The sequence below is a fragment of the Aspergillus sclerotioniger genome (genome assembly GCF_003184525.1).
Source record: "Aspergillus sclerotioniger CBS 115572 chromosome Unknown BO94scaffold_2, whole genome shotgun sequence".
Taxonomy (NCBI): Eukaryota; Fungi; Ascomycota; class Eurotiomycetes; order Eurotiales; family Aspergillaceae; genus Aspergillus; species Aspergillus sclerotioniger.
Genome location: NW_020290992.1, coordinates 396,602 through 424,531, shown reverse-complemented (window position 1 = coordinate 424,531; position 27,930 = coordinate 396,602). Strand labels below are relative to the sequence as shown.

Genomic DNA, 27,930 nt, shown 5'->3' with positions numbered 1-27,930 from the left:
ACCGATGTCCTATCTGCCTACTCACACTTGCATACGTGCACACATACCTAGATGCTGTAGGTATTAAAGGCCCCGTTATTTCCGGAGGTATTACCCTGCTTTTCAGCAATAACGGTCTGCATCAAAGAAGACCCTATACCCGCCAGAGAAAGTGCATCTGCAGCCATCCATCATTTGCAGGAAAAGTTAAGCAACAATCACAGGGACGCAGCATTTCCGCCTGCGTGAAACATTCCAATGTCCTTCAAACTATGTGTGGGGTTAAATTGTGACACAGAGGGAATGGCGCATTCTACAAAGTACCTTAGCTTGCCTTGAACTTAAAGCGATTGTCAAGCTCTTGTTTCAAAGAGGTATGTTGATACTGGTTTATCGTAGACAGATTCACAAGTTAGGATGGCGCTGGTAATTACTGGTTATTGCTAGATCTCCAAGCTCTCTCCGCTGTTGGTATCGTCCTATACTGAGACCCCGCATTAATTGAACGCTTCGGCCTGCAGTCTTGGGATGCTGCTATTCTTGTCTTGACTATGCCGACATCTACGAAGTACAATGAACGGTCTGAACTAAAAAGGTCACCTCTAAGCACGGTCTCATTATATTGAAGATACTCCACCACAGGGCTTGCTTCGCTCCTAAAGTGCCTGGTATGCGGTGCTTTTAATTAATGTCTTACAGCATGTGCACTGACCTTAAGTTCAGGAGAGCAAGGCCTCGTGCGATGTTCAAGAACTCCTGTGTCTTACCGGAACCTACCCGCTATTGAAGCTTAAGAGGCATACACCAGATCGATCCACCGTGTCTTGGCTGCACTTTGCTATCAGATGATGCCAGTGCCACGGGCGGTCAAACGTCTGGTATCGTCGTAGATTTAGCCAGCCAGAAAGTACGCATTTGTTTTTTCTGTGTCAACGACAAGGGCCCTTTCCCCCCCACTTATTGGATGCCACCATTGTTACTCGATAGCCAACCGCGCGAATCGTACCCTGGAGCTCAAGCCAGCGTCCTGTCTAGTTGCAGGGGCCTTGGTCGGTTTAGGAAGTTGGGCGCTTCCAGGCATCCATACTACTACTAGTAGATAGTTGAATTAAATCGGATGGCAGCATGCTTACGGTATTATTGACATCGCGTATTTTTATTACAGTTGCCTATCTACACCCCGACCTCAACTGGATGATGTCAACACTCCACGGGCTCCCTGGTCATCTGGACGTCGTAAGATGACTACTGAGTAGCTATCAAACATCGCTTTACATGGACGCTAGTCTTTCCCCCAGCTAGCTTGATTCTCAGTTTGAAAAAGTAGCCGATGGCATATTTTCGATTGCTCCATCCTTGGAGCGGATCTCAGATCTCGACGTAATGACCGTCTGGGGACTCCGCACGTGAGATGCGCCTCCGCCCCCTCCGCAATGTTGGCCCGAGGTCTTCACATGCGTCAACTCACAATCGCTCCAGTATCAACGTTGCCAGCTTCACCCATAATGTGACCTACCGACTGAGCTGTCTGCTAACAATCAATAAACAACTCTCTCTATTGCTTTTACGTCTCCCTCCTCACGTTCTCCCCGACTTCAAATCACAGCCCAAAAAGGATACAGATCGCGTCATCCCTGCGGACGCTTCTCCTCATGGCCTTCGACAACCTGGCTTGAGGATGTAAGCTACCGTGAGGGTACTGTGCAATACGGAGAATACGAATCTCACTGAGAGCGGTAGAGTGGTATAGATGAGGCACGATGGCTGTGCAATCAACGCTTCGACACCGAGAGGATCCTCTCGTTACGCTTTTCAACTACTATGCCGGCCTCCTTCGTTCCCGGATAAAGCGTTCATCCAAAACAACCCAAATCATCGCCACCCTTGCACTTATCCTATCGATCTTGGGCTCCGGATATGGAGGCTATAAATGGTTTAGGGAGAGGGCCAAAGAACGTGCGCGAGGAAGCCGATTGTTGCGTCGGAATTCCGGGATTCGAGGAAAAGATGGAACTCGCACCATATACGTGCCTTATAAGGATTCTATGACCTCCAAGGTTAAAATCTATCCCACCAAACAAACAACTTTTGATGCGCACCGACGTTTATTCTTGAACCCGCCTGCCGCCGCCCGTGTAGGTGATGGAGAGTCGGTCAATCAGATCCCGCCGCCAACCACAAAGCCAGGCTTGAACCTGGCATTCCTTCACCAGTTCCTCAGCCTCGGAAGTATCATGGTTCCGAGATGGGGCAGTAAAGAGACTGGGTTACTGATGGGTCATGGTGTTTTCTTGCTATTGCGGACATATCTATCTCTATTGATCGCACGCCTCGATGGCGAGATTGTGAGGGATCTCGTCACTGGTAAAGGGCGCGCTTTCACTTGGGGCATTATCAAGTGGTGTGGTATCGGTACACTTGCTTCCTACACCAACGCCATGATCAAATTTCTCCAATCGAAGGTGTCTATTGCTTTTCGGACCCGTCTCACGAGGTATATCCATGATCTCTACCTCACAGGCGATAACAACTACTACAAGTTGATGAATCTGGATGGCAGTGTCGGCCAAGGACCGGACCAGTTCATCACCCAGGACCTTACTCTCTTCTGTTCTGCGGCTGCCGCCCTCTATTCGTCCATGGGGAAACCTTTGGTGGACTTGTTCGTTTTCAATTTTCAACTGTACCGTTCGCTTGGACCTTTGGCGCTTACAGGTATCCTCACGGGCTACTTCAGTACAGCAGCAGTCCTGAGAAAGCTCTCACCACCCTTCGGGAAGCTAAAGGCCGTTGAGGGCAAGAAGGAGGGCGACTTTCGAAGCCTACATTCCCGATTACTTGCCAATGCTGAAGAAATATCCTTCTATGGCGGTGCAGACATCGAACGGGTTTTCCTAACGAGAAGCTTCAAGGACCTTCAACGCTGGATGGAGGGTATTTACAGTCTCAAGATCCGCTATAACATGCTCGAAGATGTTATTCTGAAGTATGCTTGGTCTGCGTTTGGCTACCTCATCACATCTCTGCCAATATTTCTTCCTGCCTGGGGTGGCTTGGGTGGTGGTATGGAGCTGGTAGATGTGCCCGAGGGAACTGGTCGGGAACGAGACCGCATGAAGGAGTTCATCACGAACAAGCGCCTGATGCTGTCCTTGGCCGATGCCGGTGGCCGGATGATGTATAGCATCAAGGACATCTCGGAGCTGGCTGGTTATACGTCTCGAGTCTACAGCCTGATATCCACGCTCCACAGAGTCCATGCGAATGCATACTACCCCCCACGCAACTCCCATGCCGAAGTGCATTCTCTTGCAGATGTACAAGGAACGATCCACAACGGTTTTGACGGCGTGCGTCTGGAACAAGTCCCCATTGTCGCGCCTTCACTCTACCCTCGTGGTGGCGATGAGCTTCTCGAATCGCTGTCATTTGTCGTGCACTCCGGTGACCACCTTCTGATATCCGGACCGAATGGGGTGGGCAAGTCTGCTATTGCTCGGGTTGTTTCCGGGTTGTGGCCAGTGTACCGCGGCTTGGTCAGTCGACCAAGAGGGTTTGGGCTCGACGGCATCATGTTCCTCCCCCAACGGCCCTATCTTAGCGTGGGTACTCTGCGTGATCAAGTCATTTACCCTCACACAGCAATCGACATGCACGAGGCCGGTATAACCGACGCTGCTCTGCAGGAGGTTTTGGATGACGCTCATTTGGGCTACCTGCCCGGGCGCGAGGGCGGATGGGACTCTCGCAAGGAGTGGAAAGATGTACTGAGTGGAGGAGAGAAACAGCGCATGGCACTGGCACGCATTTATTACCACGAGCCTCGCTATGCCTTTCTCGATGAGGGAACCTCTGCGGTCTCTTCCGACGTCGAGGGCTTGCTGTACCAGCGGGCAAAAGAGCGGGGAATAACCTTGATCACGATTTCCACGCGCGCATCCCTGAAGAAGTACCACACTTACAACCTTAGCATTAGCATTGGAGATGAAGGTGAGCAATGGGAGTTTGAGAGGATTGGCACCGCGAAGGAGAAGCTGGGGGTAGAGAAGGAGCTGCAGGAGATTCGCAAGCGGCTTGACAAGGTCGAAGAGTGGAAGCGACGCCGGGAAGAGATTGAGGACGAGCTGCGCAAGGTCTGGATTGAAGAGGGGGAGCTTGCTCCACCGCCATATGAGGCCAAATCTGAAGCAGCTGGGGTACAGGCAGTTGAGTGATGATGGTCAGCGGCAGTGGCTGATGTTCGTGGCCATCTGTTGACGGGTTTCAATTCCCAACAACGTCTTTCTGGAGATAAACTTTACCTGTGCTTCTTTAAGGATAGCAATACATTCTTTGCCATTGTCACACATTGGTGCATCGCAAGGTGCCTTCCTCACAACCACGTAGGGTCACATGACCGCCACCCACGGCAACAGCGCGGAACCTGCACTTTCCCCATGCAATGAATGATCTAGTCCTTGTCAGCTTCACCCTCCTTTCTTCTGTCCACTTTCTCCCTTGAACTTACCTGTTTATGTTTATCTCGTTCGCACTTCAGCGTTTTTTTGTTTTTTTTCCTACCTGTTAATTCCAACCTCAATAATGTGGATTCTCCTTGCAGGATAATCATCTCATTTTCATTCAAAATTCACGCCCTATCTTACTTCTCCCTTGTCAGAAGGAAAGAAGGACAGGAAAAAGAAAGTGAAAAAGCGAGGAAAAGAAAATTCTCCTTCATAATGTCTCAGATGATAGAAGACTCGTCTTCTTCAGATGAAGGCAACAATTTCGTCGTCGCAATTAATCCGTCCTTCAGCGATGGCACTGAGTCCAGCTGGCCCACCGAAGAGGCGTGCAACAAGCCGGCGGGAAGTAAACGGGCGAGGGTGAAGCTGGCCAGGTTGTGGATGCAGAAAAGAGGGGAATACCAGCGAGGTATGTTCGATCCATTTTCTTCTCTTGGTGGTGTTATAGAATTGCTGTTCGCAAAAATTCCGTTGAGTCCTTGGTGCCATCTACCTGTCAGTGGCTCCTTGCAACTATTGGGGTGGATGATGCGCTGGATTGGATACCTACTCCGCCATCACCACTTGGAGATCAATAACACACCCCTTTTCTTTTGAAAATCAGGAAATCAGGGGATTAGGAGACAGGCAGAAAACTGGAAGAAGTCTGCCTGCCTCAGCTATGTCTGGTATCATGCTTTCTACCTCCTATTGTCCTTACTTCATTGCTCTCTACACATGGTCTTTGTCCCAGGCCGCTGTCTCTCCTCCATTTTGATATCACGGTTTGTTTGGACTCCACCACTGACTTCGGTTAAGGCGTGAATTATATTCTCGACCGTCTGCCCGATGGTTATGCTTTGTTTGACAGGCCGCGCCAGGCGAACCCCGAAATCGTAGGTTTGCGAGCCTACACTTGGGTATAAGCATATTTCTGACTCTACCAGCGTGATCGTTTAATCTTTGGCCATCCCGTGAACCTGGTATTCAACTCCACGAAACAGTTCTTTCCACATTTCTACTATCTGATGACAGGGGGTGAGGAGCCCTGCACCTGTGAGTTATGTTTGAAGCTGGCCAAGCGTCAAGGAGGTTTGTCATAACGAACCCCAAAAAAATTGCATACAATGCTAAGATCTCATCAGTGGAGGATGGCTCAGTACGGCGAGGGCGTGGAAGGCTCCCAGGGAGACCTGTTGGAACGCCTACACGGACCCCAGGAAGACCCGGTCGACCACCTGGCAGACCGCCTGGGTCAAGCTCAAGTAGGCCACCTGGCAGACCACCGGGAAGACCGCCAGGAAGACCGTCGGGGAGGCCACCGGGAAGACCACCGGGAAGACCACCGGGAAGACCACCAGGAAGACCACCAGGAAGGCCGCCAGGAAGATCGCCTGGTAGACCCCCAGGCAGGCCGCCGGGTAGGCCAGGTAGACCTCCGGGAAGGCCCATTGGTTCAACCACATGTCCTACAACAGATAACGAAGGGACGCCAGACGTGTTCAAGAACGCAGTCCTGCAGCTCAAGCAACATGGTCTACTGGAGCTGGACATCACCGAACCTTCAAGTATGGACTGGCGAGCAGAACGATCTGCCCTTGATGAACACATTCAGAAGTTAGATATACAACCGTCTTTCCTGCCCCGTGCTGGGGAAGTCGTTCTCTGGACTTCTGATTTTGATGGAGAGCTAACTTGGAACCCCGAGCAAAGTTGTGTCCAAATATATTCCCCGGGCGAAAAGCGATGGCTAGGCACGCCCGAATGGCGAGCTGGTATCATCAGCCAGGTCCCAGAGGAAGAAACCATATTTCAGGACATTGTCGCGACTTCCCCGAAAGAAATGAGTATAAACTATTCGGGGTTCCGTGTTGAGACTTTTCCTGACCCCCACAGCCCCGACAAGAGCTACTCTCTGCACTACAAGTACGTATACTTGAAGTCTATCAAACCGTTCGGTGCCTTCGAGCACTTCCTGCAAAACACTCCCCGAGAGGGTCTGCACCCGTCTATCGAATACGCTATGACTATCATGTCGTCATTCAGTCTGCTCGATAAGTTTTACTTTAGAGGCGCCTGGCCTGATGCGTCGATTTATTGCCGGGGGATTTTTATAGGCGCGGAGCTATTGGTCGTTGGGGATGCTGTCCGCTTGAAACCAACTTGCTATAATGCACAAACCAATGAGACCAGAGACGTCACCGACATTATGGTCATTGAAGAGATTCGACTTGAACTGAAACAATGTAACGATGAACTCAAGTCCAAACATTTAGCCGAGAAATACCAGGTGCGAGTTCGAGGAAAGGTGTACACAGCTAGTCACCGGCGTGTCTATCTAGCCAACAGTAACCTCCAGCCCACCAAACCGTTAACCCCTGACGAGGTCGTCGACGCTTTCCATATAGTGGGCATGAACGGTTACGGTAATTGGTACCACGTTCACTCCGGGGCCAGGGTGGATGTATCTCAGGATATGATCTTAGGCCGGCTTTATGAGCCAGATGCGCTGCAGCTCATGTTTGGATCCCTTTCATTCGGATACGACCTACACGGAGTGGTGAGCGGACGGGAATACTCGCGCCAGGCTGACGAACGGATCTCAGAAGGCCGGACTTGGTTTTGGGGGGACTTTCGAACCCAAACGCTGGCAATCGACTCGCTGAATGGCGAGGACGTTGGTCACTACAGTGACGCGCGGAACGTCAAGATGTGGCAGGCGAACCTCCGACTGCTCGACGGCATAGCCAGACCGGCGGATATCCGGGAGGCCAAGATCCCTGGAGATATCGGACAGCCGTCGGCCCAGTCACGCTCCAACTTTGCCGTGATAGGAAAACTCAGCAAGCTCGTCAGCACGGGGCTCGGGGCCACGGATATGAGCAACCCGGTGAGCTCGGCCGAGGAGGGGACTAGTCGACTGTCCATTGACAATTACGACGAGGAAACCGAGGAGGAGGATTTCACGCTGCATATTGACCAACTGCGAGGCGGGACCGAGGAGACGGAGGAGGGCGACTACATGCCGGACCAGGAGCCGCAGAGCAAACGGGCCCGACACGATAGTTGACTGCTATGTAGTATTATGTTCTGCCGGTAATCAATAAGATACCAAGCGTTGCATGTCTCCTTTCCTAAATGCATAAAGGATGATATAACTCAATCGACTAGATTCAATCAATACGTCTTGGCCACAACCCCTCTAGCAAAATCTCCAAAGGTAACACCCGGTTGCACCTCCTCATCCAAATTTGGCTGGGTAAATACAGCCAAGGTATTCCTCGCAATTTTGCCCACGCCCTTGGCCCCCTTCACAAAATGCGGCACCGCCCGAAACTGGCCCTGCGTAATCAGCTGCAACGCCTCCCCGGTCTGAAACGCCAAACAATCCTTCGGGATATTGACCTTGACAATCTGTCCCGTCCGAGACCGAATATACAAACCGGCCTTGGGGTCCGGACTAACCTCCAGCTCCGGAAGCGGGGACATCTTATCCGCTCGCTGGGGATTATGTTCATCCTCATCGACAAACATGGCCGAAGTAAGACCAGTCAAACACCCATGATCGAGATGCGTTGCGCACCAATCATCATCCTCCCCGTCATCCTCCTTTCCCTCCTCCTCCTCCTTCTTCTCCCCCGTAGGAAAATAATGCAACAACCTCGCCTTAGTAGTCACACTGCCCCTAACCACCCGTTCCAAATACCCCTCCCTATACCCCTCCACACTCCCCACCGCAAACCGATCACAAGCCCGCGCCACCAACGCCGCCGTATCAATAATCACGGTACAGAGGTCCTCGAAACTCCGCTTGAAAGTGGGGAGGGCCGTCTCACTAGGCCAGATATTCGGGGACGTGTATTCGGGGAAGGACGCGTTGAGGGTCGATTCGGGCGCGCCTTGGAGTGTCGGGTCGTTGTAGAATGCGCAGTTGAGGTAGTAGGATCCCTTGTGGGTGTCGAAGTGGCCGTCACGGAGGGTTTCTTTGCCCAGGGACCAGCCGATTAGGTATTTGGATGTGGGGGAGCTTAGGGATTCTGGTGGTTTGGGGGTTGGATGGTTAGTTGGGGGGTATGGGGGAGAGAGGGGATGAGGGGGTACCGAGTTCTGGTTCGGGAAGGGAGGCGAGATAGGATGTGTTGGAGAGGACTTGGGCGCGGAGAGAAGTGAATGTTGAAGGGAGGTCTTTGACGAGGATTATGCCTAGGGAGGAGGGGCCGAAGGCTTCGGTTAGGGTTGAGGGGGGTACGGTTCCTGGATTTTTGGTTTTTTGGTCAGTGATGTGATAATGGAGGGGGGGTTTTTTTTTTCTTTGGGTTTGATGGGGGTGGGTAGGGGGAGGAGATATATAGAGATGGTATACTCACCGTCAATCAGCTCCTGCAAGCTGACGGTTACGGCTTGCGCCACGGGAATATCGTCGAGGCCCATTGTTGTTTGGGGATATGGTTGATGTGGTTTGGTCGAGAGGGGATATGAGGGGAAGAGACTTTATATAACTGAAGGTGGGATGAGATGGCCTCGGCCCGCTCCGATCAAGTCTGCTTATCGCGCGGCTTCTTATCGGAGAAGAGCATCGTATGAGCATCGGCCGAATGGAGGGTTGGTTTATGTAGAAATGCTGGACTGCGTGGTTGTTGTAGTGAATTGCAGTTGGTATATACAGTGAAGAGGTGTGTATTGTGGTAACTAACAAATGGTCATGATAATGTACAGGCAGCCGAGCTGCGATTCAATCGTCCACTTCACTTATGTCTAGGTCCAGCCAGTCGCCCAGCGCTTGCGGCTGGGAATGTACAACAGCAACACTTATATAAAACCCCTGAACTGCAAGCAATCGCGAAAATCCACTTTCCGTCACGGACCAATGGGAGAGCCGCCGCAAGACGCGTCGACGTGTCTAGCCAGGATCCCCAGTCACTGGGGCTCATCTTAAGGTCTAGATCTCTTCCTCGTCTTCACCAGCCTGGTTCATAGGCTGCGCAATGTGGGGAGAGCTCACCCTCCGCAAATTGCCAAATGGCAGAATGTCTCCAATTCTTGTCTTGCCCGTGAACAGCATGCAAAGACGGTCGATTCCGCATCCCCAGCCGCCAGTAGGAGGAAGGCCCCACTCCAGCGCCTCCAGATAGCTTTCGTCGATTTTCTCCGACTCCTTGGCCTCCTTGCTGTATCGAACCTGATCTTCGAACTTGCGACGCTGCTCGAACGGCGAGTTCTCCTCTTCATAAGTGTTCACCATCTCGCGTCCGTCGATGAAGAGCTCTCCGCGTGCGGCGACACGCTGGCCGGTGGTGGGATGGACGAAGGTCTTGGACAGCGGTGACAAGCACTCGGGCGGGTTGACGATGAAGGTCGGGTTGATGCACTGGGGCTCAACGTAGATGCTGCACAGTTCGTCCAGCAGTCGGGGGAGGGTGACTTTGTCGGGGAGTGGGTGTTCAATGTCACGGAATATGTCCTTCACCTGCTCCAGAGCATCAGGGGACGAGAGGTCAGGGAGCTTGCCCTGGATTTCCTTCTCAATAGCGGGTATGAAGTCGAGTCGGCGGAATGGCCCATGGAAGTTGAACTGATAGAACGGTGCCAAGGTGCCTTTCTCGGTGAAGGGGGAATTTTCGTGAAGTTCACGAATACGATCAGCCATCCCCCCCAGCAACTGTTCGGTTGTGGACATGAGATCTTCCAAATTAGCATAGGCCTGGTAGAATTCGCATGTGGTGAACTCGGGGTTGTGAGTCTTGTCAAGGCCTGTCGAGAGGTCAGTACGCTAGCTACAGGCACTTCATTCAAAAGATTTTACCTTCATTGCGGAACGAGGGCCCGATCTCGAATATCCGGTCAAAGCCTCCTATCACAAGGCGCTTCAACCAGAGTTCCGGCGCAATTCGTAACGACAATTGGCGATCAGGGAACTCGGTGGCTATGGTATGGAATGGACGCGCGATTGCGCCTCCGGCAACCGCTTCGATGATAGGAGTGTTGACTTCCATGAACTCCCGGTCAAGGAAGAACTGGCGAATGTATTGAATGATTGCCGACCGGGCTTGGAGGACGTATTTCGTCTCCTGGTCCGCGAGAAACTGGACATGCCGGGGGTAGGGCGAATTCTCCTGTCCTTTGGCATCCAGCGGAATGTCGTGCAGACAAGCCGACAGAAGCTGAGGCAGTTCACTCGCCAGAAGGGTGAGTTCTCCTTTATCCGTTTTCGTAGGAAAACCTGTTACGGCTATAGAAGATCGTTCAGTCTAGTGTGATGCCGAGAACGGCCGGTGAACATACAGAAGGCATCGCCACGGCGGAGCAGACGGTAGAACTGCTTGAAGGTCGCCGGAGGGACATCCTCAAATAGACGGCGATTGCACATGACTTGGACTTTATCGCCATTTTGGATGAGATCGAAGAATATCAAATTGCTTCCAATAAGTCTTAAGGTACGCACCCTACCTACTGATCTAAGTACGAGGCAACATGGTAGAGCCAGCTTAGGCTAGGACCTACCATTGAGGATGACTTTCTCTTTCTCTAAGGTTTCATTATTTGCTAGGCGGTGGTAGCGAGAACGAAATTCCCCAGTGGTCAATGTTTTCTCGTTGGACGCAAGCCGGGGGTATGGCTCGGTAACGGCTTTTTCAATCCGCTGCACTCGCCTCTTAAAGACTCTGCGAGGATACCCATTGACGCTGGTGTTGCTGCTGTGCCTTGTTTGCACTAAAAGTGCGTGTGAGTGTTGGATTACTTGAGCAAATTGGCCATGTGCATGATTAGTACGGGGGATCGGAAGTCCTGCACTGAACATGCTATTAGCAAGCTGTCAAACCAACACGAGTCAAGAATGTGAGTAAGTCAAAGACAAGTATAAATCAGAAGACATAAAGCTTCCTTGTTACTCATAACTTGGAAAACCAAGCTTCAATGCAGCGGTTCTGTAATTTGGAAGGGTATGTCTCATCATGCAAGTGCAGGGAAAAGCCATAGATTAATATCAAAATGGACGGCTTACCTAGACAGAAGACTTCCGACCCTCAACGTTGACGCCCGCAGTGGGCGAATGGGTTGCATGGAGAGAAGAAGAGACTACGTACTCACATACTGGGAGGAGGAAAGAGAAAAGAAAGAAGAAAAGGGTCGAGTTGTGCGGAAGACGTCTGCAGAACGAAAAATCAATAAGGCGGTGAGGAGCGGCAGCTGCCGGCCAGCTTCAATTCCGACCTCAGGTCCGCATACAACAACACCCTTCTCCGGTCATTATCTAGCTTCTCGATTCTCTATCGTGCGTATGCCCAGTATCTGTTGGAAATTGGCGACTAACAAAACCCCAGCTCAACCACATTCACACTCCCACCCATCGTCATCATGTCTTTCCTCTTCGGCGGTCCCCCCAAGATGTCCTCGGCAGAGAAGATTGCTGCCGCTGAGATCGAGGTCGAGATGGTTTCCGACATGTTCAACCGGTAAGCTTTCTCGTCCCTCTTTGCTACGATTCATACCGTTTCCAGTCCCCTGCTGCCAACCATGCGGACTGTCCTGAGCGTACCTCTCCGTAACTAACCATGGACACTAGCCTTACCCAGTCCTGCGTCCAGAAGTGCATCCCCAACGACTACCGCGAAGGCGACCTGAACAAGGGCGAGTCCGTCTGCCTCGATCGCTGCGTTTCAAAGTTCTTCGATGTCAACATGAAGGTCAGCGAGAAGATGCAGGGTGATGCGGCCAGACAGGGCGGCATGGGCATGGGCGGCATGTAAAGGCGAAAAACGAAAGAGCTGTTTATTTAACCGGTTTTCTTATCAACGTGTATAATCTATTTGGGTTTCAGATCTGCCACAGCTATCCCTCCTAATGGTTTCTTTGGGTTCTTATGTAATGACTGGAGCGGAAGGCCTGGCCTAGTGATCGGGCTTGATAGATGGGACGGACGAGCATCACTTGGGTTTGGATATACATGTTTGTTTGGTCTTGGGCTGGGTTCCTCGGTCTTTTGCAATGCGCGGTCAACGCGAACTGCGCAAGTCTATTTCGGGGATTATGTACATTAGAAATGATATGTGGGCATTTACAAAGGTTTGTTCTGGGAAATCAAGAATCTCCATCATGCAGTCGAGAGTCCTGTAATCCGTCCAAACCAGGAGAACCAGGAGTTGCTCTGCTTTTCTTGCTCGCCTCGGATCAGCAGCTTCACTCTGGTTTCGATGGCGTTAACATGCCGTTCGAATTCATCGAGGTTTGTTTCGACATCCTCGACTCGGGAATCGAGGACATGGAGCTCGTAGTCCAGCTTCGCGCCCATCAGCTCGACCCGCCTCATGTAATCAGTGAGCTGGGTGTGCTCTTCGGTCAACAGGTCACTCGATCGGCCTCGCACTTGCTGGAAGGTTGCCAGCCGCTCCAGATAGGCCGCGTTGACCTTTTCGTGGCTCTCGTGCAAGCACCGACTGAGATCATCCACCGAGGCTACTTGTTGCTCAACCCAAGGGACGGTGTACTCACTCAACTCCTGGATGCGTGAGCTGAAGATCCGTGCGTCGGAGGCCAAAATGTCCTCTTGAATAATGGCCTCCTCCAAGAGAGTATCGGGGGTTTCTTTGAATGCTTCGCCCCCCAATCCCTCCCACCCCAGCACCACCTCTTCAACAGTGCTGAAGGACAAGTGGCGAGGCCAATAGTTGTCTAAGCGTCTAGAATCCCTCTCGGGGCTCAATTCAGCGCAACTCTGTGGCCGACGCAGCAACATAATCCCAACTTCAGACGTTTGCTCCCGGTCGGCGGATACATCGGTAGAAAGCGTCCTCCAGCGCTCAAGGTCTGGCCCCTCGTCCTCCGCTCGAGCCACAGACACCTTACGCGACGACTCTGAATCGGCAGTGGACGGAACCGTTTCTACGGTTATTGCTGGGGCTCTTGAGTTGGGAGATTGCGGTAATATGGTTCTTGGAGGCGGCTCAACCTGCGCGTCATCGGCCGGGGCCGGGGCTTCATTGTCATGGACGCTGTCCGGTTCGGTTGGAGCGCCACCCTCGGACTTCTTCGACTGAGACAACTCGGTGTCGCTATCTATAGGAGGCAGATGAGACGAGTCACCGGCCAGGTCTATGCCATCCCTAGACTGTTTGTGGGGATGAGATCGGAGGCCTACGGCATCCTTGAATCGGCCAAAGCCAGCCCGCGCATCGGACACCTTCCCACTCACGCCTTGCCGGACTAACCGGCCTAGATTCTGGTCCTTATCATCCAAGGATGCTGCTGATTCCGCCGGTCTCCAGGAGCGGTCTGAGCTCTGCAGAATGCGATCCGTTGCCAAGTCTTCGTGCGAGGGTCGCCGTCGACTCGTCCAAAAGTAGCCACCCTGGTCGTCGGTAGTGAACACCATATCTGCGGCTGGCGCGCCGCCAGCATAATTATCGCCAATGCCGCCCTTCCGTGGCTTTCCCCTCCACAGCCATTTTGCCCGTTCACCAGTGACCAGATGTGCAAAATTGTCTATATCAAGGGTCTCGATATCAGCGATACCACCTTTTTCGCGGCCCCGGACCATTCCCATAACCATCTCTCCCCCGTGCCCGCTCAATTCTGCCATGGTAGATTTCACGGCTTCAGTCCAGCCTTCCGCATTCGCAGCTTTCGCTGTCGCCCGGTGCAAGCGATCCAAGGTCTGGCGATCCAGCCTTCGGGTACGTTTCAGCTTCTGCGACTTTTGGAAGCTTCCAATTCCCCGTTCAAGATTAGAGAAATCAAATGCATCCTTGCCAACTGGGGCGCCGAAAGCATGAAGCCGGTTTCGAGCCCCCATCAGAGTACCCAGCAAGCCGGCTACAGAGATAGGGCCTATCATGTTATCGCTCGGTTCAATGTTAAATAGGTCCATTCCTGTATCCGTCCACCAATCATTTATAGCTGCTTCTGTGACATCGCATAGTAGTCCGTCCACGTACTCTGGCGCAAGCTTGCCGAACATCATCAAAGCAATTTGGCACTGCTTCACAAGTTCCATGACGGCAGAATACAAGGGCACCTTTTCACTCGTCCGGTATAGGTGGTGAAACTTTGCTTCGGTAGCAGGAGATGGTGGTTGTAGCTTTAAACCGGAGCGACCTGAGCAACCCAACCGTTTCAGATTTTCGTTGACAACGAAATCCTCCTTGTGTTTAAGGACATCACCGTCGGGTACCGGGATAAGAGTCAATGCCAATGGGAATACATTCAAGTCTGTAACCATGAGTGTCCCCAATGGCGTCTCCATTTTTCGCGCTTGACATTGCGTGACTGCGCTGAAGTACATCTTCATACGGGGAGACCACTTAGACTCATCCGTAGGGACGCTCAGCACCCCCACCACGACCTTGTGCGATAGATCCCCGGTATAGGTGGTGATGATAAACGTAGGATGAATGCGCGTACAGGCCCATTGCTCAACAATGAATACCTCGTATCCTACTAGAGACAAACGACGATGTAGCACAACTGCTTCCGAATCTTCTTCAAGGTATCGAAGGGCGACCGGATCGGTGAAAACGAGCTTCTGATGACCGTGATGAGGCGACGGGCATTCAGACCCACTGGGATTGGTAGAAGGGGGATTTTTGGTGTTGAAAGGTCGTGCCGGTTCTCGGGGGTGTATGGTGGGAGGCGCTGCCTGGCCACCTGTCTGCGTTGCGGGAGGTGGCATGATGAAGACGACCAGTTCCTTCCTACCGCATAAGGGCTGAATGAAGGGTCATTCCTGGATTGTAGATGCGCAAGTGTTCAGGAGAGGTAAAGAATACAGTGACAGGAGGCCGTGCTCAAAGGATGGCGAAAAGACCGAAGCGTTGACCCTCCGGGGGTCCTTTCGTATTGTACAGAGGTAAGGAGGAACCGTAACATATCCGAGGCTTCGGAAGCTGGGAGCTTTAAAACATCAAACGCGGAGGGAACAGACCAAGATAAGGGCTGTCCATGTCATCTCACAGGAATTGAGAAAAAAAAAGTACAAGCACAAGCCTGGCCGACAGGTGGTGGTGGTGGTGGTTACCCGGCCTTTGCAGCGAGTTCCGTCGGCGACGTCACAAGGGATTCGCGCCTGGAGCGGTGAGCGGCTAAATCATGGTCTTGTCTTGGGGCCAAGCCGTCAACAGACCCCACGGGATTGATTATTGCGCGTGTCTCCGAATCTCGTTTGCACTCTAGTTTCATTGTAGGACTAGATACAATGGTGGCACTCTGTAGGACATACGATCCCTTGAAGGGTAAGCATTTGATGCCTGTTGCTATTCTAGAACGCTACAGACCAATTGGTTCTGCAGGAAATGCAGCTGCCTAGTTGCATTCAGCCACAACTCAATCGTTCCTCAGCACTGCCACAAGACCCTCCACCGAAGGACGCGACAACCTCCGTCGCATCCGACACAGCCACAATCCATCATTTACAGCAAGCATGCAACCTCACGATCGAAGACCAGGAGGAAGCTACGTCTACTATGCATCCATTACGAGAAATCAGGTTCTCTTCTCTCCAGGCCTCCACATGGGAGACAACAGCAGTGAAAAGAAGACCGATGTCGAGTACTACCAATCTGGAGGCCAGATGGGCAACAGCAGTGCTGTCTACATACTCTAAACCGCCTCCAAACCAAACAAGGTCGGAGACATGGCATCTTGTTTTTCAAAAATTCCTCCTCGATCCGAAGACCAAGGAGAGCGGTCAAACTAGGTAGTTTTCAACTAGCAAAAACACGGTCTCGGATGTCTCCTCACTGACACGTGTAAAACCCGTGCACCAGGATGAAGAAAGAAAGAAAAAAAGATTCTAAAAGTTGGGCGGGTGCGGCAAGCTTATATACGGCTGCCCTCTGGACCCACCCGAGGAGCTAGCGTAAGCGAGGTGCAGACCCACTCGTGATTGGTCGGAATCTGTCTATGTCGCTAGTGACCGAGCCTGAGGTATTACCTGCTCGTCAGAGTCGCTACTATCATGGGAACTAATCCTATATTAAGGGAATAGTCCTTGGATGCCCATATGGTGCATAGTGGTATATACGATGGGTCTGGAGTACGTCTGGAAGCATTGCTCCGCGGCTCAGGATGTAGTAGTTTACAACTCAAACAGAACAGCCATTAGCGTCTGCTAGTTATTTACTTCATTTGTTAAGCTAAAGATTAAGTCTGTATCTTCCTTCCATCTCATCTTGATATGCTATCAAAGCTGTACACATATTGGTTTGCCGGCGCCATCGGATCGTATGTGGATAGAACCTTCCGTCAATGCGAGGTTGAATCGTGTAGATTCGGAGAACTTGATAATCCGGACTCCTGGGACTAGGATGTAGTGGGTCAAAGGAAAGAGCATCTTCCTGGCTGTATTAGCATTGATACAATAGATGTTCGCTCAATGAATCTTGATATCCACTTAACCGCCTCTATTATCATATTCATGAGTCTCTACGACCACACTGCCTTTGGGGCGAGCGCGCTTTCACCTACACCCAAAATGCTTCTATCGTAAAGAACCTACCTCGTATTGTTTCTGGTCAAGAAACCCACAATGTTGGCCTGATTCCAGTCAATCTCCAAGTCTCTACCTGCCGGAAGGCATGGTCCATGTAGTATGGTTCCTGCCCTTGGCGTGGATGATTTCTTATCATTATCGAGACTTTCCATCGGCATCAACCTTGATAATATAAAGATAGCGATTTTGTTGCTCATTGGTACACCCGGCAGTCCCTCGGTACACTTCTGCCTTAGTAGTGTAACTTAATTTAATATTGCGCGCTGGCGACTGACGGGCCCAGCCAAACCGTGCGATTTTGATCTTGGAAAGATCCCTTCCGAGGATTAGAATGCCAGGTTGGCTGCACAGTGTTGGCGACCGTTCAACCCGAGTGCCTGGCTGAGCTACTACATCTAGAGATGTGCAGATCTATCATCCAAATGTTGTGTTGAGCGATATCCGAAATGTGATGTGGGGGAGGGAGATGAGGGTTCCGATGGTTAGGTGTACAGTCATAGCACTGTAACTCTGTTCATGATGATGCGGAACAAAAAGTTAGGTGAATAAACTAGAGCTGCCTTGATGCAATGTGAAATGAGCCAGCCGTACTAACCTTGGTCACATGAAGGTTCAGAAAGTGACTTTTCGAGCGCAACCTGACTCTCGAGTGCTGTTCCAGCATCGACCCTTTAAATTGGCAGACTCAGAATGTCCTCGGTCCTTGGTCCTCATGTAATTAACCCTCTTCACATTATTCAAAGAGGGACCCAAGACCAGGAGGGGGCCACATATTCATTGGGCAATAGCAATCTGTGTCATATCTCTTCCGAATAGGTTTCACATATTGCCACCAGTGTGTTTGCTTGAGAGGACGACGGAGAGTGGTACTGTCGAAGAGGTTCTATGAGATTACTGCCTCCTTCAAGGGTTTGGCGCCCATAAAAAGATAACATTTGGTATTCCCATACAACCCGCGTTGGTCGATAATGAATAGCATGCTTTGCCAAGATATCGTGTTGGCTAGCCTTTGCTATAACTAACCTTTCCCTCCACCTCTTCAAGTCTGGCTGACTGAACCCACCTCCATAGGAGGCCATCCTCGAACTCGACCTCCTAATCTTTCACTTCATCTTGGATAAGACAAATCCTTAGCTCCTTGGCAATTTTGGAAACCGAAGATTCGAACATTCACCAATACTTAGGCACGTGGGCTAGGCGAGAGTCTCATTCATTATCTGCTCAATTTACGAGCAATGCGAGAGCTTGCGGGAGCTTGCTTGCCAACGGACCAATACCTTCGGTAATATAGGTGGAAATCGGCTCAGTGTCTCCCGGACGAAGTATTAGGGCCATCCAGGTTTAGGACAACACAACTCCAAGGGGGCCTTATAATAGTGGCCACAAACGCGCTACAGAACCCCACAGAATGGCCAGTCGTTGGTAGCACACATTTTTTCGGCATTGATGCAAAGGTCGTGCCACGAAGGGCTTTTGAAATGCCGTTTTGAATCGTAGTGCACATACGGGGAGATATTGTTGAAGACACCCTATCTTCTCAACATGGACAGAAGCCAAACATCCCATTTGTTTGTCTTTTGTATTCCTTCTTCTGTCATGCAGCATCGACCCCACTGGAAAGCTTTCAAACACATATCCGATACTTCTACGGGGCGCCTTAAAATGACCTTGTGTGGCATGGCTCCTGCAGATCGATTGGAGATGGTGGTACGACACTGGGCAGCAATATGCTGTAGTTCTAAAGGAAGAGGGGGTTCTTTTCTTCAACATTGGATGTGAGAAGCTGAACGCAGGCCGACACAAGCTGCTAGTTTGTGCTGTAGATGCCCGATGCAGCAAGACGAATGAGGGCGCAGATGGCAGGAAATCGGAAGATCAAAAGCATGATCCCAGCCCAGCGTCGGGCAAAGGGGGAAAGTAGCCAGGCATAGGAAGTTGCCGGGTGAGACACGGCTCCCTGTTGGTTGGTTGGTTTGTTAGCTAGCCAGGCATGAGTTGGCGACTCGCTGCATTGGCGAGGGGGAAAAAGCAATTCCAGGAAGAGTGTAACCGATGATCGGAGGCCGTCCCAACTTCAAAGAATGAAATGGGATGAAAGATCTTCTCTTGGGGGAAACCTCCCGAGCAATAACCAGGAATAAAATAAGGAAATCGCCGTACTAGGTAAGTATAGTGATCGCTAGCTATCTTTGGATTGTGATGAGGAAGATGGGACTCCGAAGGATGGGGGACAGCGTGAAGCAATGTGACTGCAAGCGGGCCGAGGCGGGGGTAGGTGCACGTGATGGGTCATGTCGTAATAGCCATTGGGTGTCCCCCGGCCCATCCTCCTCTTTCTCCTCATCTGCCCCTGCCCCGATGATTGTGAGTTGTTGAAGCCCACTCAACATATTTTCTCGCCGATTTTTATATTCCAGCCCCAGATTTGGTGAGCGACTTATCTATCACGCTCACCCACATATGGCTACAGCGAGCACCGTTGTGAAGGTGCGGTAACTGTCGGAACACCGCTTTCGCCATTTGCCCCATCATGGAGCTGGTACAGAAAGAGCACGATCGGCTCACACGAAAAATCACAGCCTCTCAAGGTCTTAAGTCGGTGCAATCAACTATAGACTTACTTCAGTCAGCACGAAATGCAATTGCTGCAGGTGGGTGCGCCTTATCGGATGACTGTGTGGCCCCGGTTCGGAACTATACTGATCATCACGAGGACTACCCCAGATCCAAGTCAAGCTGCCATCACACTAGCAAAACTCCAGAACCCCGTCAAGTCCTCATTCGATTCCATAAACGATAGTCTCAAAGAGACGCACAGCGGTCTAAACAAATACTCAAAATCTTTAGATAAGGTAGCATGGCCCGGGCTTCCTCTAATGAATGGCACGCGCTAACCACCCTTGTTCTTTCAGCTCTTCAAAGACAGGCCTTTGCCGAGCACTGAACATGACGTCCTTTCATCCCAAGAACACCTTATCAACAGAGCCATCGCCATGCACCTCCTGCGGGAAGGACAGTTTTCCGTTGCGGCGACATTCTTGTCCGAGATGGCAGAAAAGAAGGCGATGAAGAAGCAGCAGGAGGCAGGTCTAAGCGCTACGGATAGTGCGGCTTCGCTCTTAGATCTCGATGAAGTTCCTTCGGGCGAGGTGCGGAAGCAGTTCGCCACCATGTACTATATCCTTCACGAGTTAAAAGAAAACAACAACCTGCTGCCGGCGATACAGTGGTCGAGAGACAACAAGGAAGCCTTGGAGGCAAGAGGTAGTAATCTTGAATTTGAACTGTGCAGACTGCAATTCGTCTGGCTTTTTCATGGTGGGCAGCATCAGCAAGGACCGAGTCCTGGCGGGCGACAGGCAGCTTTGGGGTACGCCAGGAGCGAGTTCCATTCATTCTTGCCCAGATACCTGCGTGAGGTCCAGCAGCTCTTGGGTGCAATGGCTTTTTGTCCCAATCTGCAAGACTCTCCGTACAGGAACATCTTCAACAACCCATCGGCGTGGTCCGATGTAGCGCACTCATTTACACGAGAGTTCTGCTCGCTCCTTGGGCTGTCTGCGGATTCGCCTTTGTATGTAGCTGCCACCGCTGGCGCTATAGCGCTTCCGACATTACTCAAGCTGCAGACTATCATGAAGGCCAAGCGGACCGAGTGGACTACGGAGAATGAGCTACCAGTAAGCCACCTGAACCGTAGATATCTTGCATCCCTCAAACTGACTGGTACGCTCTCTAGGTCGAAATCCCATTACCACCATCGTACCTCTTCCATTCTATCTTTGTCTGTCCCGTATCAAAGGAGCAGACTACAGATGAGAACCCTCCGATGATGATGCCCTGCGGGCATGTTATCGCCGAGGAATCACTCAAACGGCTGTGCAAGGGTAGCAGGTTCAAGTGCCCTTACTGTCCCAGCGAGAGCCATCCCCGGGAGGCGCGAAAGGTATTTCTTTAGTTTGGCCGACACAGGTGCAGGCACATCTCCACACAACAATGGGAATCGGATACACAATTTGCAAACGGGTGTTATGGTACAGGCGCATCTGGGCTGGGCGGGCACGGGTTCTGGGTTGCACATGGTTGTACATACATGCAACTTTTATTGTATTTCCCCCAACGACATAATCATATCAACAATTTCTTATCACTCGACCCCGCGGCCGGTACAAGTCGCGGCCCCTAGGGATCATACCGCCAGAGGACATGACTGGCAACCTGCCAGTGGCCGAGTGAGTCCCTCCATGGTTCCACCGATACACTGCATGCAAGCCCAAGTGTAGATAATACGACAGCGTAACACTGCAGAATGCAGCTGGAGTATGACCATGATCCCCGATGCGGACGAAATCATGAGTCAACGACTGATTCGTAGCGGGACCGGGACCCCCATCCGGTCCAATGGGGCTCGATGAGCCATGTCGGTGCGACCAGTCAACCGGCGATGCATTTGAAGACCAGGAACTTCCCTGTCACCCACGGCTCAGCCTGTGCCCGATCTTGGATGCATCGAGCGCTCTGCCGATCGCGGGTGACGCCGGACCACCGTTTCCGTTGTTGATTCGCTCAACCAGCTCCGTCCCCACCCCCCTTTTTCCAGCGCCGGGGCATCATTGGCCAATGGCTCCCCCCGTGATAGCGCGATCATTTGGCGATGCAGAAAACCACTTTACGCGTCCGATACCTGCCGTTACGCGTTCCTGGCCTTTCCCCTCATCGTCCCCTGGCCAGGCGAGCACAAAGAAGATTCCACCATCTCAGTCGAAATGATACATGTCACGCCCACTCGACCGGGGTCTGAAGATAAAGGATGAGCAATTTCTTTCGGTCCCTCGTCCGACGATGATGGATGGCCTGTGCTCGTGGCCGACTGATTCAGACAGCCCCTTTCCCGACAGCACAAGAAAAGGAGAGGTCAAACATACCTGTATCTATCGACGGGGTTACCATCTTCCTTCCTACTGCGGTTTTATAATTGCAAAGGACCCCTGATCTCATCTCCAGGCTCGAATTTTACCTCCTGGCTACCTTCTCCAGCCTCCCCCAATTAGCCCCCAGAAACCTATTCCATCAGTAGCCGCACCAACAGCCCCAAAATGCTCTCCACAAGACGCTCCCAGTCCCACCACCCGGACAGCTTCTCCTCCAGATACAGAGCCGGAAAGTCCAAAGCACGGTCCCGAGATCAATCCGTCGCATCACGACGTCTCCATCGCCGACACTCCCCCGATACTCCCCCTGATGGAAGGTCCGTCTTCTGCAATGTCAACCCCCAGCATCAATTCACTAACCCAGAGCTTACATGATATATAGAAGTAGCAGCTCTTCAAACCAAGGTGTCATAACCCTCACCATTGGACCCACGAAACGTCTCTTCGCCGCCCACAAAGACATCCTCTGCGTTTCCCCCTACTTCGCTGCCCTCTGCAATCGCCCCAGCGACTCCTCCTCTGCCTCCTCATCCTCAAGTCCCAACCCCATCGATCTCCCCGACGAACAACCCGAAATCTTTTCCTGCGTCCTCGAATACCTCTATCGAGGCGACTACTACCCACGCCTCCGTCACGACAAAACGAACAACACATGGGATCTTGAAACATCCGCAGCTAACAACACCACCACCTCCACCAACAGGGACACAGACCCCGGTGCAACTATCTTCGTTCCCGCCGCCGGAGCAGAGATATTACGAGACACGGCAGTATAGTACGTCTCTCCCCTCCCCTCCCTTCCCCTTCCCATCCCAACAGCCCACCAAACCAAATCCAGTCCCAAATCCCCTAACAGAAAACCCCCACCTTACACAGCTGCGCCGCCCAAAAATACTCCCTCGAGATTCTAAAACGTCTCGCCTTGAAAAAACAAGGCCTCCACTCAAACATCCCCTGTCACACGATCCTCACCAGTGCGCGGTACGCATACGCACACACTCCCGATAACGAGTCTAAACTGCGGGCGCATTATCTAGCTCTCATTATTCGGAGTCGGGGGACGTTTAAGCGGAGTGGGACAATGCAGATGGAGATGGAACAGGGAGGGAAGTTGTTTTTCGATTTGTTTGTGGCGATGTGTAATCATATGGTAAGTCTTTAGACATGATGCCTCCCTTGCCTTTTTTATTACTATTGCTTTGGTCCTCAGTGGTTGAGTGATTCAAGGATGAATGGCTAATTGTGTTGTTTAATCTTGGACAGGATGATCTTGAGGAGGCTGCGAGACCGGATGATTCGTTTTGAGCTAGGACCCTGCTGGTTTGGGTTGATCTTTTACTGTATATCTATTAGTACCATGTTGTATGTTTGTTCATGATTGGGAATTTGGAATTTTGGATGGATCACTATCAAAGTTTGCATGTATGCGTGTATAGTGGTTGCTTGATGTGACATTGTTTCATACATTTTCCCCTCAATTCATGCTGAGACCTGGGGTTCCGAGACTTGTTCTTGCACGGATTTTGGAGTATTCATGACGTATTCCTGGTTGGTCTATCCTGTCTATTTACGGATATTTCAGCGGTCTAAATACAAGGAAAGAAGCATGACCAGCATTTTCTGGATCACCCGTCTATCCGCGCAGCATGCCACCCACAGTATACCACTGTAACTGCTGATATGGAGCTCAGTGAGCGGCCGTCATGGCTACGGATGTGTATAGGAGCTGCTCATGGACCGCCATGGCCCACGAAATGCAAGCTGATAAGTCCTAATGAATATGATGCAGATGTCACTGCTTTATCCGCCAGTTCGGGTTTTGGATCACTGCCGTTTGAGTGTCTGGTGCACTGATAGCCGGATGCTGTTGAGGGAAGAATGTGGGAACGCTGCCATTGAGTAACATGACAGCAACTGGGTATCATGCTTAGACGCCCGTTCCTGGGAATGCGGTGCCGCCCTTGCTCAACACAACCATGCCACGTTCACGGGCGATGTAACCTTTCATCAACCCCTAGAAATTGGTCAATCGAATGCTTTTCTAACGTGACTTGGATATCTGTCACACTCACCTTGTAAATGAGATTTGACAATAGACATTCAACTTCATCAATGTCCACCCGGGATCTTTCATCCGCATGGGTACCTATTCTCAAAGCCGCTGCAAATTCGGCGACGGGAACTCGCGTGCGCCGAATAGGAGCCTGTCCATCCTTGGACTCATCGAATCCACCAGCAATAAAGACCTTTCGGAAGAGGTTTCGCAAGGCGATGTCGCGCCCTCTCTCAAGGGGCAGGTATATGCGCCGCTTAACGAATTCTTCCTCTCCCGCCGTCATCGCGGCATCAAACCCGCCCAGGTCTCCCTTTTTGATACAGTCGCACAAAGGGCGGAAGAGCTTCTCTAAGCGAGGAAACGGGGCAAGAAGCTCCTTGCTTGGCAAGGTGTGTGTGGTGACAAGGTGACAGGGAATGAGATAGGCGAGAATCAACCTTTGGAGCAGTTAGCAAGGTGGAACAAAGACAACATATGGACTACTGACTCCCGGTTCTTGGTCGCATTTCTGTGGCACATCTTCCATGCGTATGACAAATGCTCTTCAGCCTGTTAGGACTAACAGTCAGTCATCTTGCTCCAACAAAAGATGTGCATCGCATACTTCAGCATAATTTTCATCGAGAAAGTGTATAACTCCGACATAGTACTCGAAGGTAACAATATGGGACTTCGGGAAAGCGTCCACGTCAGGGAGGTCGGCGGATGAAGCCTTGAGGGCACGCAGCAGGTTCTTAGATAGGCCAACAGTGTTGAGTCGGAAATAAGTTTTGAACAGGAGATTAGTGGTGTCATAGATCCCCCATTTCCGTGATTCTTCGATCGGAGCCCTAGACAGCGGTTAGTACTGACATGCGCCAAAACCCTTCCAGGCATAGCCTACCTGTCACCGAGACACAACGTGAACATTCGATTGAGTACCCGTGTAGCCTCCTCCAGCTTCGCATGTTTGACGTCAGCAGTAGCATCGTCCTGGAAGCGATCGTCAAAAGCCATAGAACCTTGGGAAGCAAGTTCCGCATCTGCCTTAATGGCAAAGATCCGCAGGTATCTTCCGACAACATATAGACACGGCACCGTCCAAGCTTGCAGTCCGTTTGACGAGTATCCCCTGATCAGGAGGTTTGCCATTTCCTTCCAAGCATCAAACGCTTTCACCCAGCTGGCATGGCCGGGAGCGTCGTCAAATCGGACAATCTCGCCCACCGCTTTCCAATACGACGTGAAGATATCAATCCAGGCCCCTTGCTCTTGTTTGGGAAGCCTCAAGCCATTGGCTTGGAATAGCGAGTAGCGGAGATCGGCGGACACATGGACGGCGTTGGAGAAGTAATAGAACGACTTCAAGCGATCGGGGTACTCCGTGGGTGCGACGGGGGTAAGAGCTGCTGCGAGGCGGGGACCAGAGCCGATCTTCTGGCCTTCTCTGAAATCATCGAATACAGAGGAGGGCATGGCTGATTATAGCAAGCGTCGAGAAGGTCGATCGTGGCGAGAGATTGGGGAGCGGGCAAGCATCCACGATGATCGTAAGTACGTCCGAGCGACGGAGACCAACAGGCGTCGTCACTTCCCGAGTTCCAGGTCCATCTGATGCCGCCGACGCGATCGGAGGAGGTGGGGAAATGGCGGCGCCGTCACGGAAAGCGCCTTATCTAATCACTACCGCCACACTAGATGTGGCTGGTGACCCCGAACGGGAAAGGTGCGTGGCAAAGCCACCCGGTCGCTTAGCCCTAAGGAGGGCTAAACCTAGCTCACAATCAACTGTTCCAAAAATCCTCCTTTCCGCGACGAGTCCAGCCGGCACACCTCTCGTCGACTAACCACTACAGCGTCAACAATCAAAGTAAGCCCTACCTTTTTGTCCTGCTCATCGACATCTAGAATTTGTTACTGACTGAATTTACCAGATGGGTGAGTGAAGTTTTCCAATGATTCTCTGTTGTCTCCCTTGGTGGATCGGCTTTTGCGATGTTCCCCTGCGATCGTTGAACGACACTTGCGAAATTATCTTATCTCGGCGCTATCGGATACATTGAAGTTTGTTCGAAATGGAAAAGAAGGGCGATTGAAAAAAGGATTTTGGCGAAGGGTATATTGGTTCAACCAAGAGGAATGTTGCGGAGGACGAAATTTGATGATACCTGGGCGCACATTGAAAAAAAATACCGCCAACTACCGACAACTCCCACGACAGTCAACGACGTTTCGCACGGAATTAACGCACCGATTGAAGCCATTGCATGAGACAGATCCCGGATGGAAGGACATGGCTGACTGGGATCCCTAGGGCGTCTCACCGAGTACCAGGTCATTGGGCGTCACCTGCCCACCGAGGCTAACCCCACGCCCAAGCTGTACCGCATGCGCATCTTTGCGCCCAACACCGTCGTCGCTAAGTCGCGGTTCTGGTACTTCCTGACCCAGCTCCGTAAGGTCAAGAAGGCCAACGGTGAGATCGTCAGCATCAACGTGGTATGTTTTGCCGTGATGAAACGAGGAACCGGGAGAGTCGGCTGACGCCTTTCTTCTCCCTTAGATCAACGAGAAGCGCCCTACCAAGGTCAAGAACTTCGGTATCTGGCTCCGCTACGACTCCCGCTCCGGTACCCACAACATGTACAAGGAGTTCCGTGAGATGAGCCGCACCGAGGCTGTTGAGGCTCTCTACCAGGACATGGCTGCCCGCCACCGTGCCCGCTTCGGCTCCATCCACGTACGTTGATATTCCCACCATCTCGTCCGAGATGTTGAGATCTAACAATCGTTCTGCAGATCCTTAAGGTTGTTGAGATCGATAACGCCGACACCATCCGCCGCCCTTACATCAAGCAGCTCCTCTCCAAGAACCTCAAGTTCCCCCTGCCCCACCGCGACTCGGGCAGCAAGAAGGTGTTCGCTTACTCTCGTCCCTCTACCTTCGCGTAAATGTGAGGTTATGGGTTTGGGTGAAAGGAGTGTTTGGATGAATGACTATGTTATGGCCATAGCATGCACGAAGGACACGGATCACGCGGACAGGGCGTGTATCCTCAACCCAGGTAATGGGACGGATGGTTTTTATGTCTCTTTAAGTCCTCTGCAGCGACCCTTTCAAGTTATATCAAAAAATACCGGGGTATTGTTTTCAGTTATATTATCTCTGGATGGGATTTGTAGGGTATATTGTAACTGGAGGACTAGTGTATGTTCAGATCCTCCGGTCCACACGAGACGCGGGGGCTTCAAAATCCGAATATTACTCGCTTGGGGTCCCCGGATTTTCACCCATATGAAGGAAAGCTATGTACCAAAGTCCCAAGTATCCGAGCGTGGTTTCTTGATTATTGGTCCGCTTATGGGACAGTGTTCTGACTTCTGTCAGACTGACACTGACGGTGACCTCGGATGGCGTTCTCCGTTAATGGCTCGGATATATGCATGATGGGTACTTAGCTACATCCGACGATGACCAGGGTGGCAGTAGACACTACCTAGACACATTACAGGCTTGACACTATGCTTGCCTTGCCTCAGCTACTTATACTATGGTGCTACGAAGGATTGTTCCCCGCAGGTTTTTGCAGAAATCGCTCGGTATTAACACTTCTGCGAGCAACTGCCTCTGTCCTCTACAATCTAACCACCAGCCGAGACATTGATCCCTGGATTACTGTCTAGCTGACTAGCTATCCAGCCGACTATTGACCGGATTCAATCTCAATTCCGAGTATGAATTTTCCCGATAGAGGTTGGCTGTGTTGAATTCGGACATTCCTTAGAAATAATATGGGTAAGTACTAAAGTATGGCGGACTACGGAGTATAGTTTGACCAGCTGGGAACTGCGAGATGGCAATAGGGAGTGCTTGATAGTAGGTCACATACATCCCGCCACCTGAAAGTGACCCCACAATAGAACCTGCAGTGTGTGTAATTGACAGAATCTCCCATCATCAGAGGGTGTCGATGGTGTCGATGGTGTCAAAGCCAACCCCCGCCAATAATGATGCCG

General features: G+C 51.5%; 11 protein-coding genes across 11 annotated transcripts; 7 read left to right on the top strand and 4 right to left on the bottom strand.

The window, feature by feature from the left end:
• Positions 1-1,288: 1,288 nt before the first annotated feature.
• pxa1 (putative peroxisomal ABC transporter (PXA1)) lies at positions 1,289-4,322 on the top strand. The gene has a single exon (XM_025608884.1). The coding sequence runs from the start codon at positions 1,740-1,742 to the stop codon at positions 4,191-4,193; it is 2,454 nt and encodes an 817-aa protein (XP_025472362.1). The 5' UTR covers positions 1,289-1,739; the 3' UTR covers positions 4,194-4,322.
• A 121-nt stretch (positions 4,323-4,443) lies between these two features.
• On the top strand, positions 4,444-7,657 carry BO94DRAFT_131244 (uncharacterized protein). Its single transcript, XM_025605646.1, has 4 exons — positions 4,444-4,893; positions 5,283-5,359; positions 5,411-5,555; positions 5,609-7,657. The coding sequence occupies exons 1-4, from the start codon at positions 4,698-4,700 to the stop codon at positions 7,531-7,533; spliced, it is 2,343 nt and encodes a 780-aa protein (XP_025472361.1). The 5' UTR covers positions 4,444-4,697; the 3' UTR covers positions 7,534-7,657.
• Positions 7,504-8,894, bottom strand: BO94DRAFT_482259 (uncharacterized protein; the record flags this gene model as incomplete). The annotated part of the gene is made up of 3 exons (XM_025608883.1): positions 7,504-8,500; positions 8,565-8,717; positions 8,831-8,894. The coding sequence occupies 3 exons, from the start codon at positions 8,892-8,894 to the stop codon at positions 7,641-7,643; spliced, it is 1,077 nt and encodes a 358-aa protein (XP_025472360.1). The 3' UTR covers positions 7,504-7,640.
• A 370-nt stretch (positions 8,895-9,264) lies between these two features.
• BO94DRAFT_482258 (putative lysyl-tRNA synthetase) lies at positions 9,265-11,549 on the bottom strand. The gene is made up of 4 exons (XM_025608882.1): positions 10,965-11,549; positions 10,746-10,910; positions 10,267-10,692; positions 9,265-10,214 (listed from the first exon to the last, which is right to left on the bottom strand). Exons 1-4 carry the CDS (start codon positions 11,260-11,262, stop codon positions 9,403-9,405), a joined length of 1,701 nt encoding a protein of 566 aa, XP_025472359.1. The 5' UTR covers positions 11,263-11,549; the 3' UTR covers positions 9,265-9,402.
• Positions 11,550-11,681: 132 nt separating this feature from the next.
• Positions 11,682-12,560, top strand: BO94DRAFT_530323 (Tim10/DDP family zinc finger protein). The gene is made up of 3 exons (XM_025610655.1): positions 11,682-11,736; positions 11,786-11,917; positions 12,028-12,560. Exons 2-3 carry the CDS (start codon positions 11,820-11,822, stop codon positions 12,209-12,211), a joined length of 282 nt encoding a protein of 93 aa, XP_025472358.1. The 5' UTR covers positions 11,682-11,736; positions 11,786-11,819; the 3' UTR covers positions 12,212-12,560.
• Positions 12,274-15,439, bottom strand: BO94DRAFT_131191 (putative Sin3 complex subunit (Stb2)). Its single transcript, XM_025605645.1, has one exon. It carries the CDS (start codon positions 15,127-15,129, stop codon positions 12,556-12,558), a length of 2,574 nt encoding a protein of 857 aa, XP_025472357.1. The 5' UTR covers positions 15,130-15,439; the 3' UTR covers positions 12,274-12,555.
• Positions 15,440-15,651: 212 nt separating this feature from the next.
• On the top strand, positions 15,652-16,250 carry BO94DRAFT_571168 (uncharacterized protein; the record flags this gene model as incomplete). The annotated part of the gene is made up of 2 exons (XM_025614858.1): positions 15,652-15,688; positions 15,729-16,250. The coding sequence occupies 2 exons, from the start codon at positions 15,652-15,654 to the stop codon at positions 16,154-16,156; spliced, it is 465 nt and encodes a 154-aa protein (XP_025472356.1). The 3' UTR covers positions 16,157-16,250.
• A 3,049-nt stretch (positions 16,251-19,299) lies between these two features.
• BO94DRAFT_506688 (ubiquitin-protein ligase RMD5) lies at positions 19,300-21,098 on the top strand. Its single transcript, XM_025609582.1, has 4 exons — positions 19,300-19,598; positions 19,672-19,799; positions 19,860-20,627; positions 20,687-21,098. The coding sequence occupies exons 1-4, from the start codon at positions 19,478-19,480 to the stop codon at positions 20,903-20,905; spliced, it is 1,236 nt and encodes a 411-aa protein (XP_025472355.1). The 5' UTR covers positions 19,300-19,477; the 3' UTR covers positions 20,906-21,098.
• Positions 21,099-22,043: 945 nt separating this feature from the next.
• Positions 22,044-23,040, top strand: BO94DRAFT_455177 (BTB/POZ domain-containing protein; the record flags this gene model as incomplete). The annotated part of the gene is made up of 3 exons (XM_025607640.1): positions 22,044-22,195; positions 22,270-22,653; positions 22,755-23,040. The coding sequence occupies 3 exons, from the start codon at positions 22,044-22,046 to the stop codon at positions 23,038-23,040; spliced, it is 822 nt and encodes a 273-aa protein (XP_025472354.1).
• A 268-nt stretch (positions 23,041-23,308) lies between these two features.
• csn12 lies at positions 23,309-25,527 on the bottom strand. Its single transcript, XM_025614278.1, has 5 exons — positions 24,818-25,527; positions 24,539-24,764; positions 24,422-24,483; positions 23,951-24,371; positions 23,309-23,892 (listed from the first exon to the last, which is right to left on the bottom strand). Exons 1-5 carry the CDS (start codon positions 25,387-25,389, stop codon positions 23,806-23,808), a joined length of 1,368 nt encoding a protein of 455 aa, XP_025472353.1. The 5' UTR covers positions 25,390-25,527; the 3' UTR covers positions 23,309-23,805.
• A 181-nt stretch (positions 25,528-25,708) lies between these two features.
• Positions 25,709-26,994, top strand: BO94DRAFT_131086 (60S ribosomal protein eL20). The gene is made up of 5 exons (XM_025605643.1): positions 25,709-25,783; positions 25,848-25,851; positions 26,228-26,412; positions 26,477-26,653; positions 26,713-26,994. The coding sequence occupies exons 2-5, from the start codon at positions 25,848-25,850 to the stop codon at positions 26,863-26,865; spliced, it is 519 nt and encodes a 172-aa protein (XP_025472352.1). The 5' UTR covers positions 25,709-25,783; the 3' UTR covers positions 26,866-26,994.
• Positions 26,995-27,930: the final 936 nt, after the last annotated feature.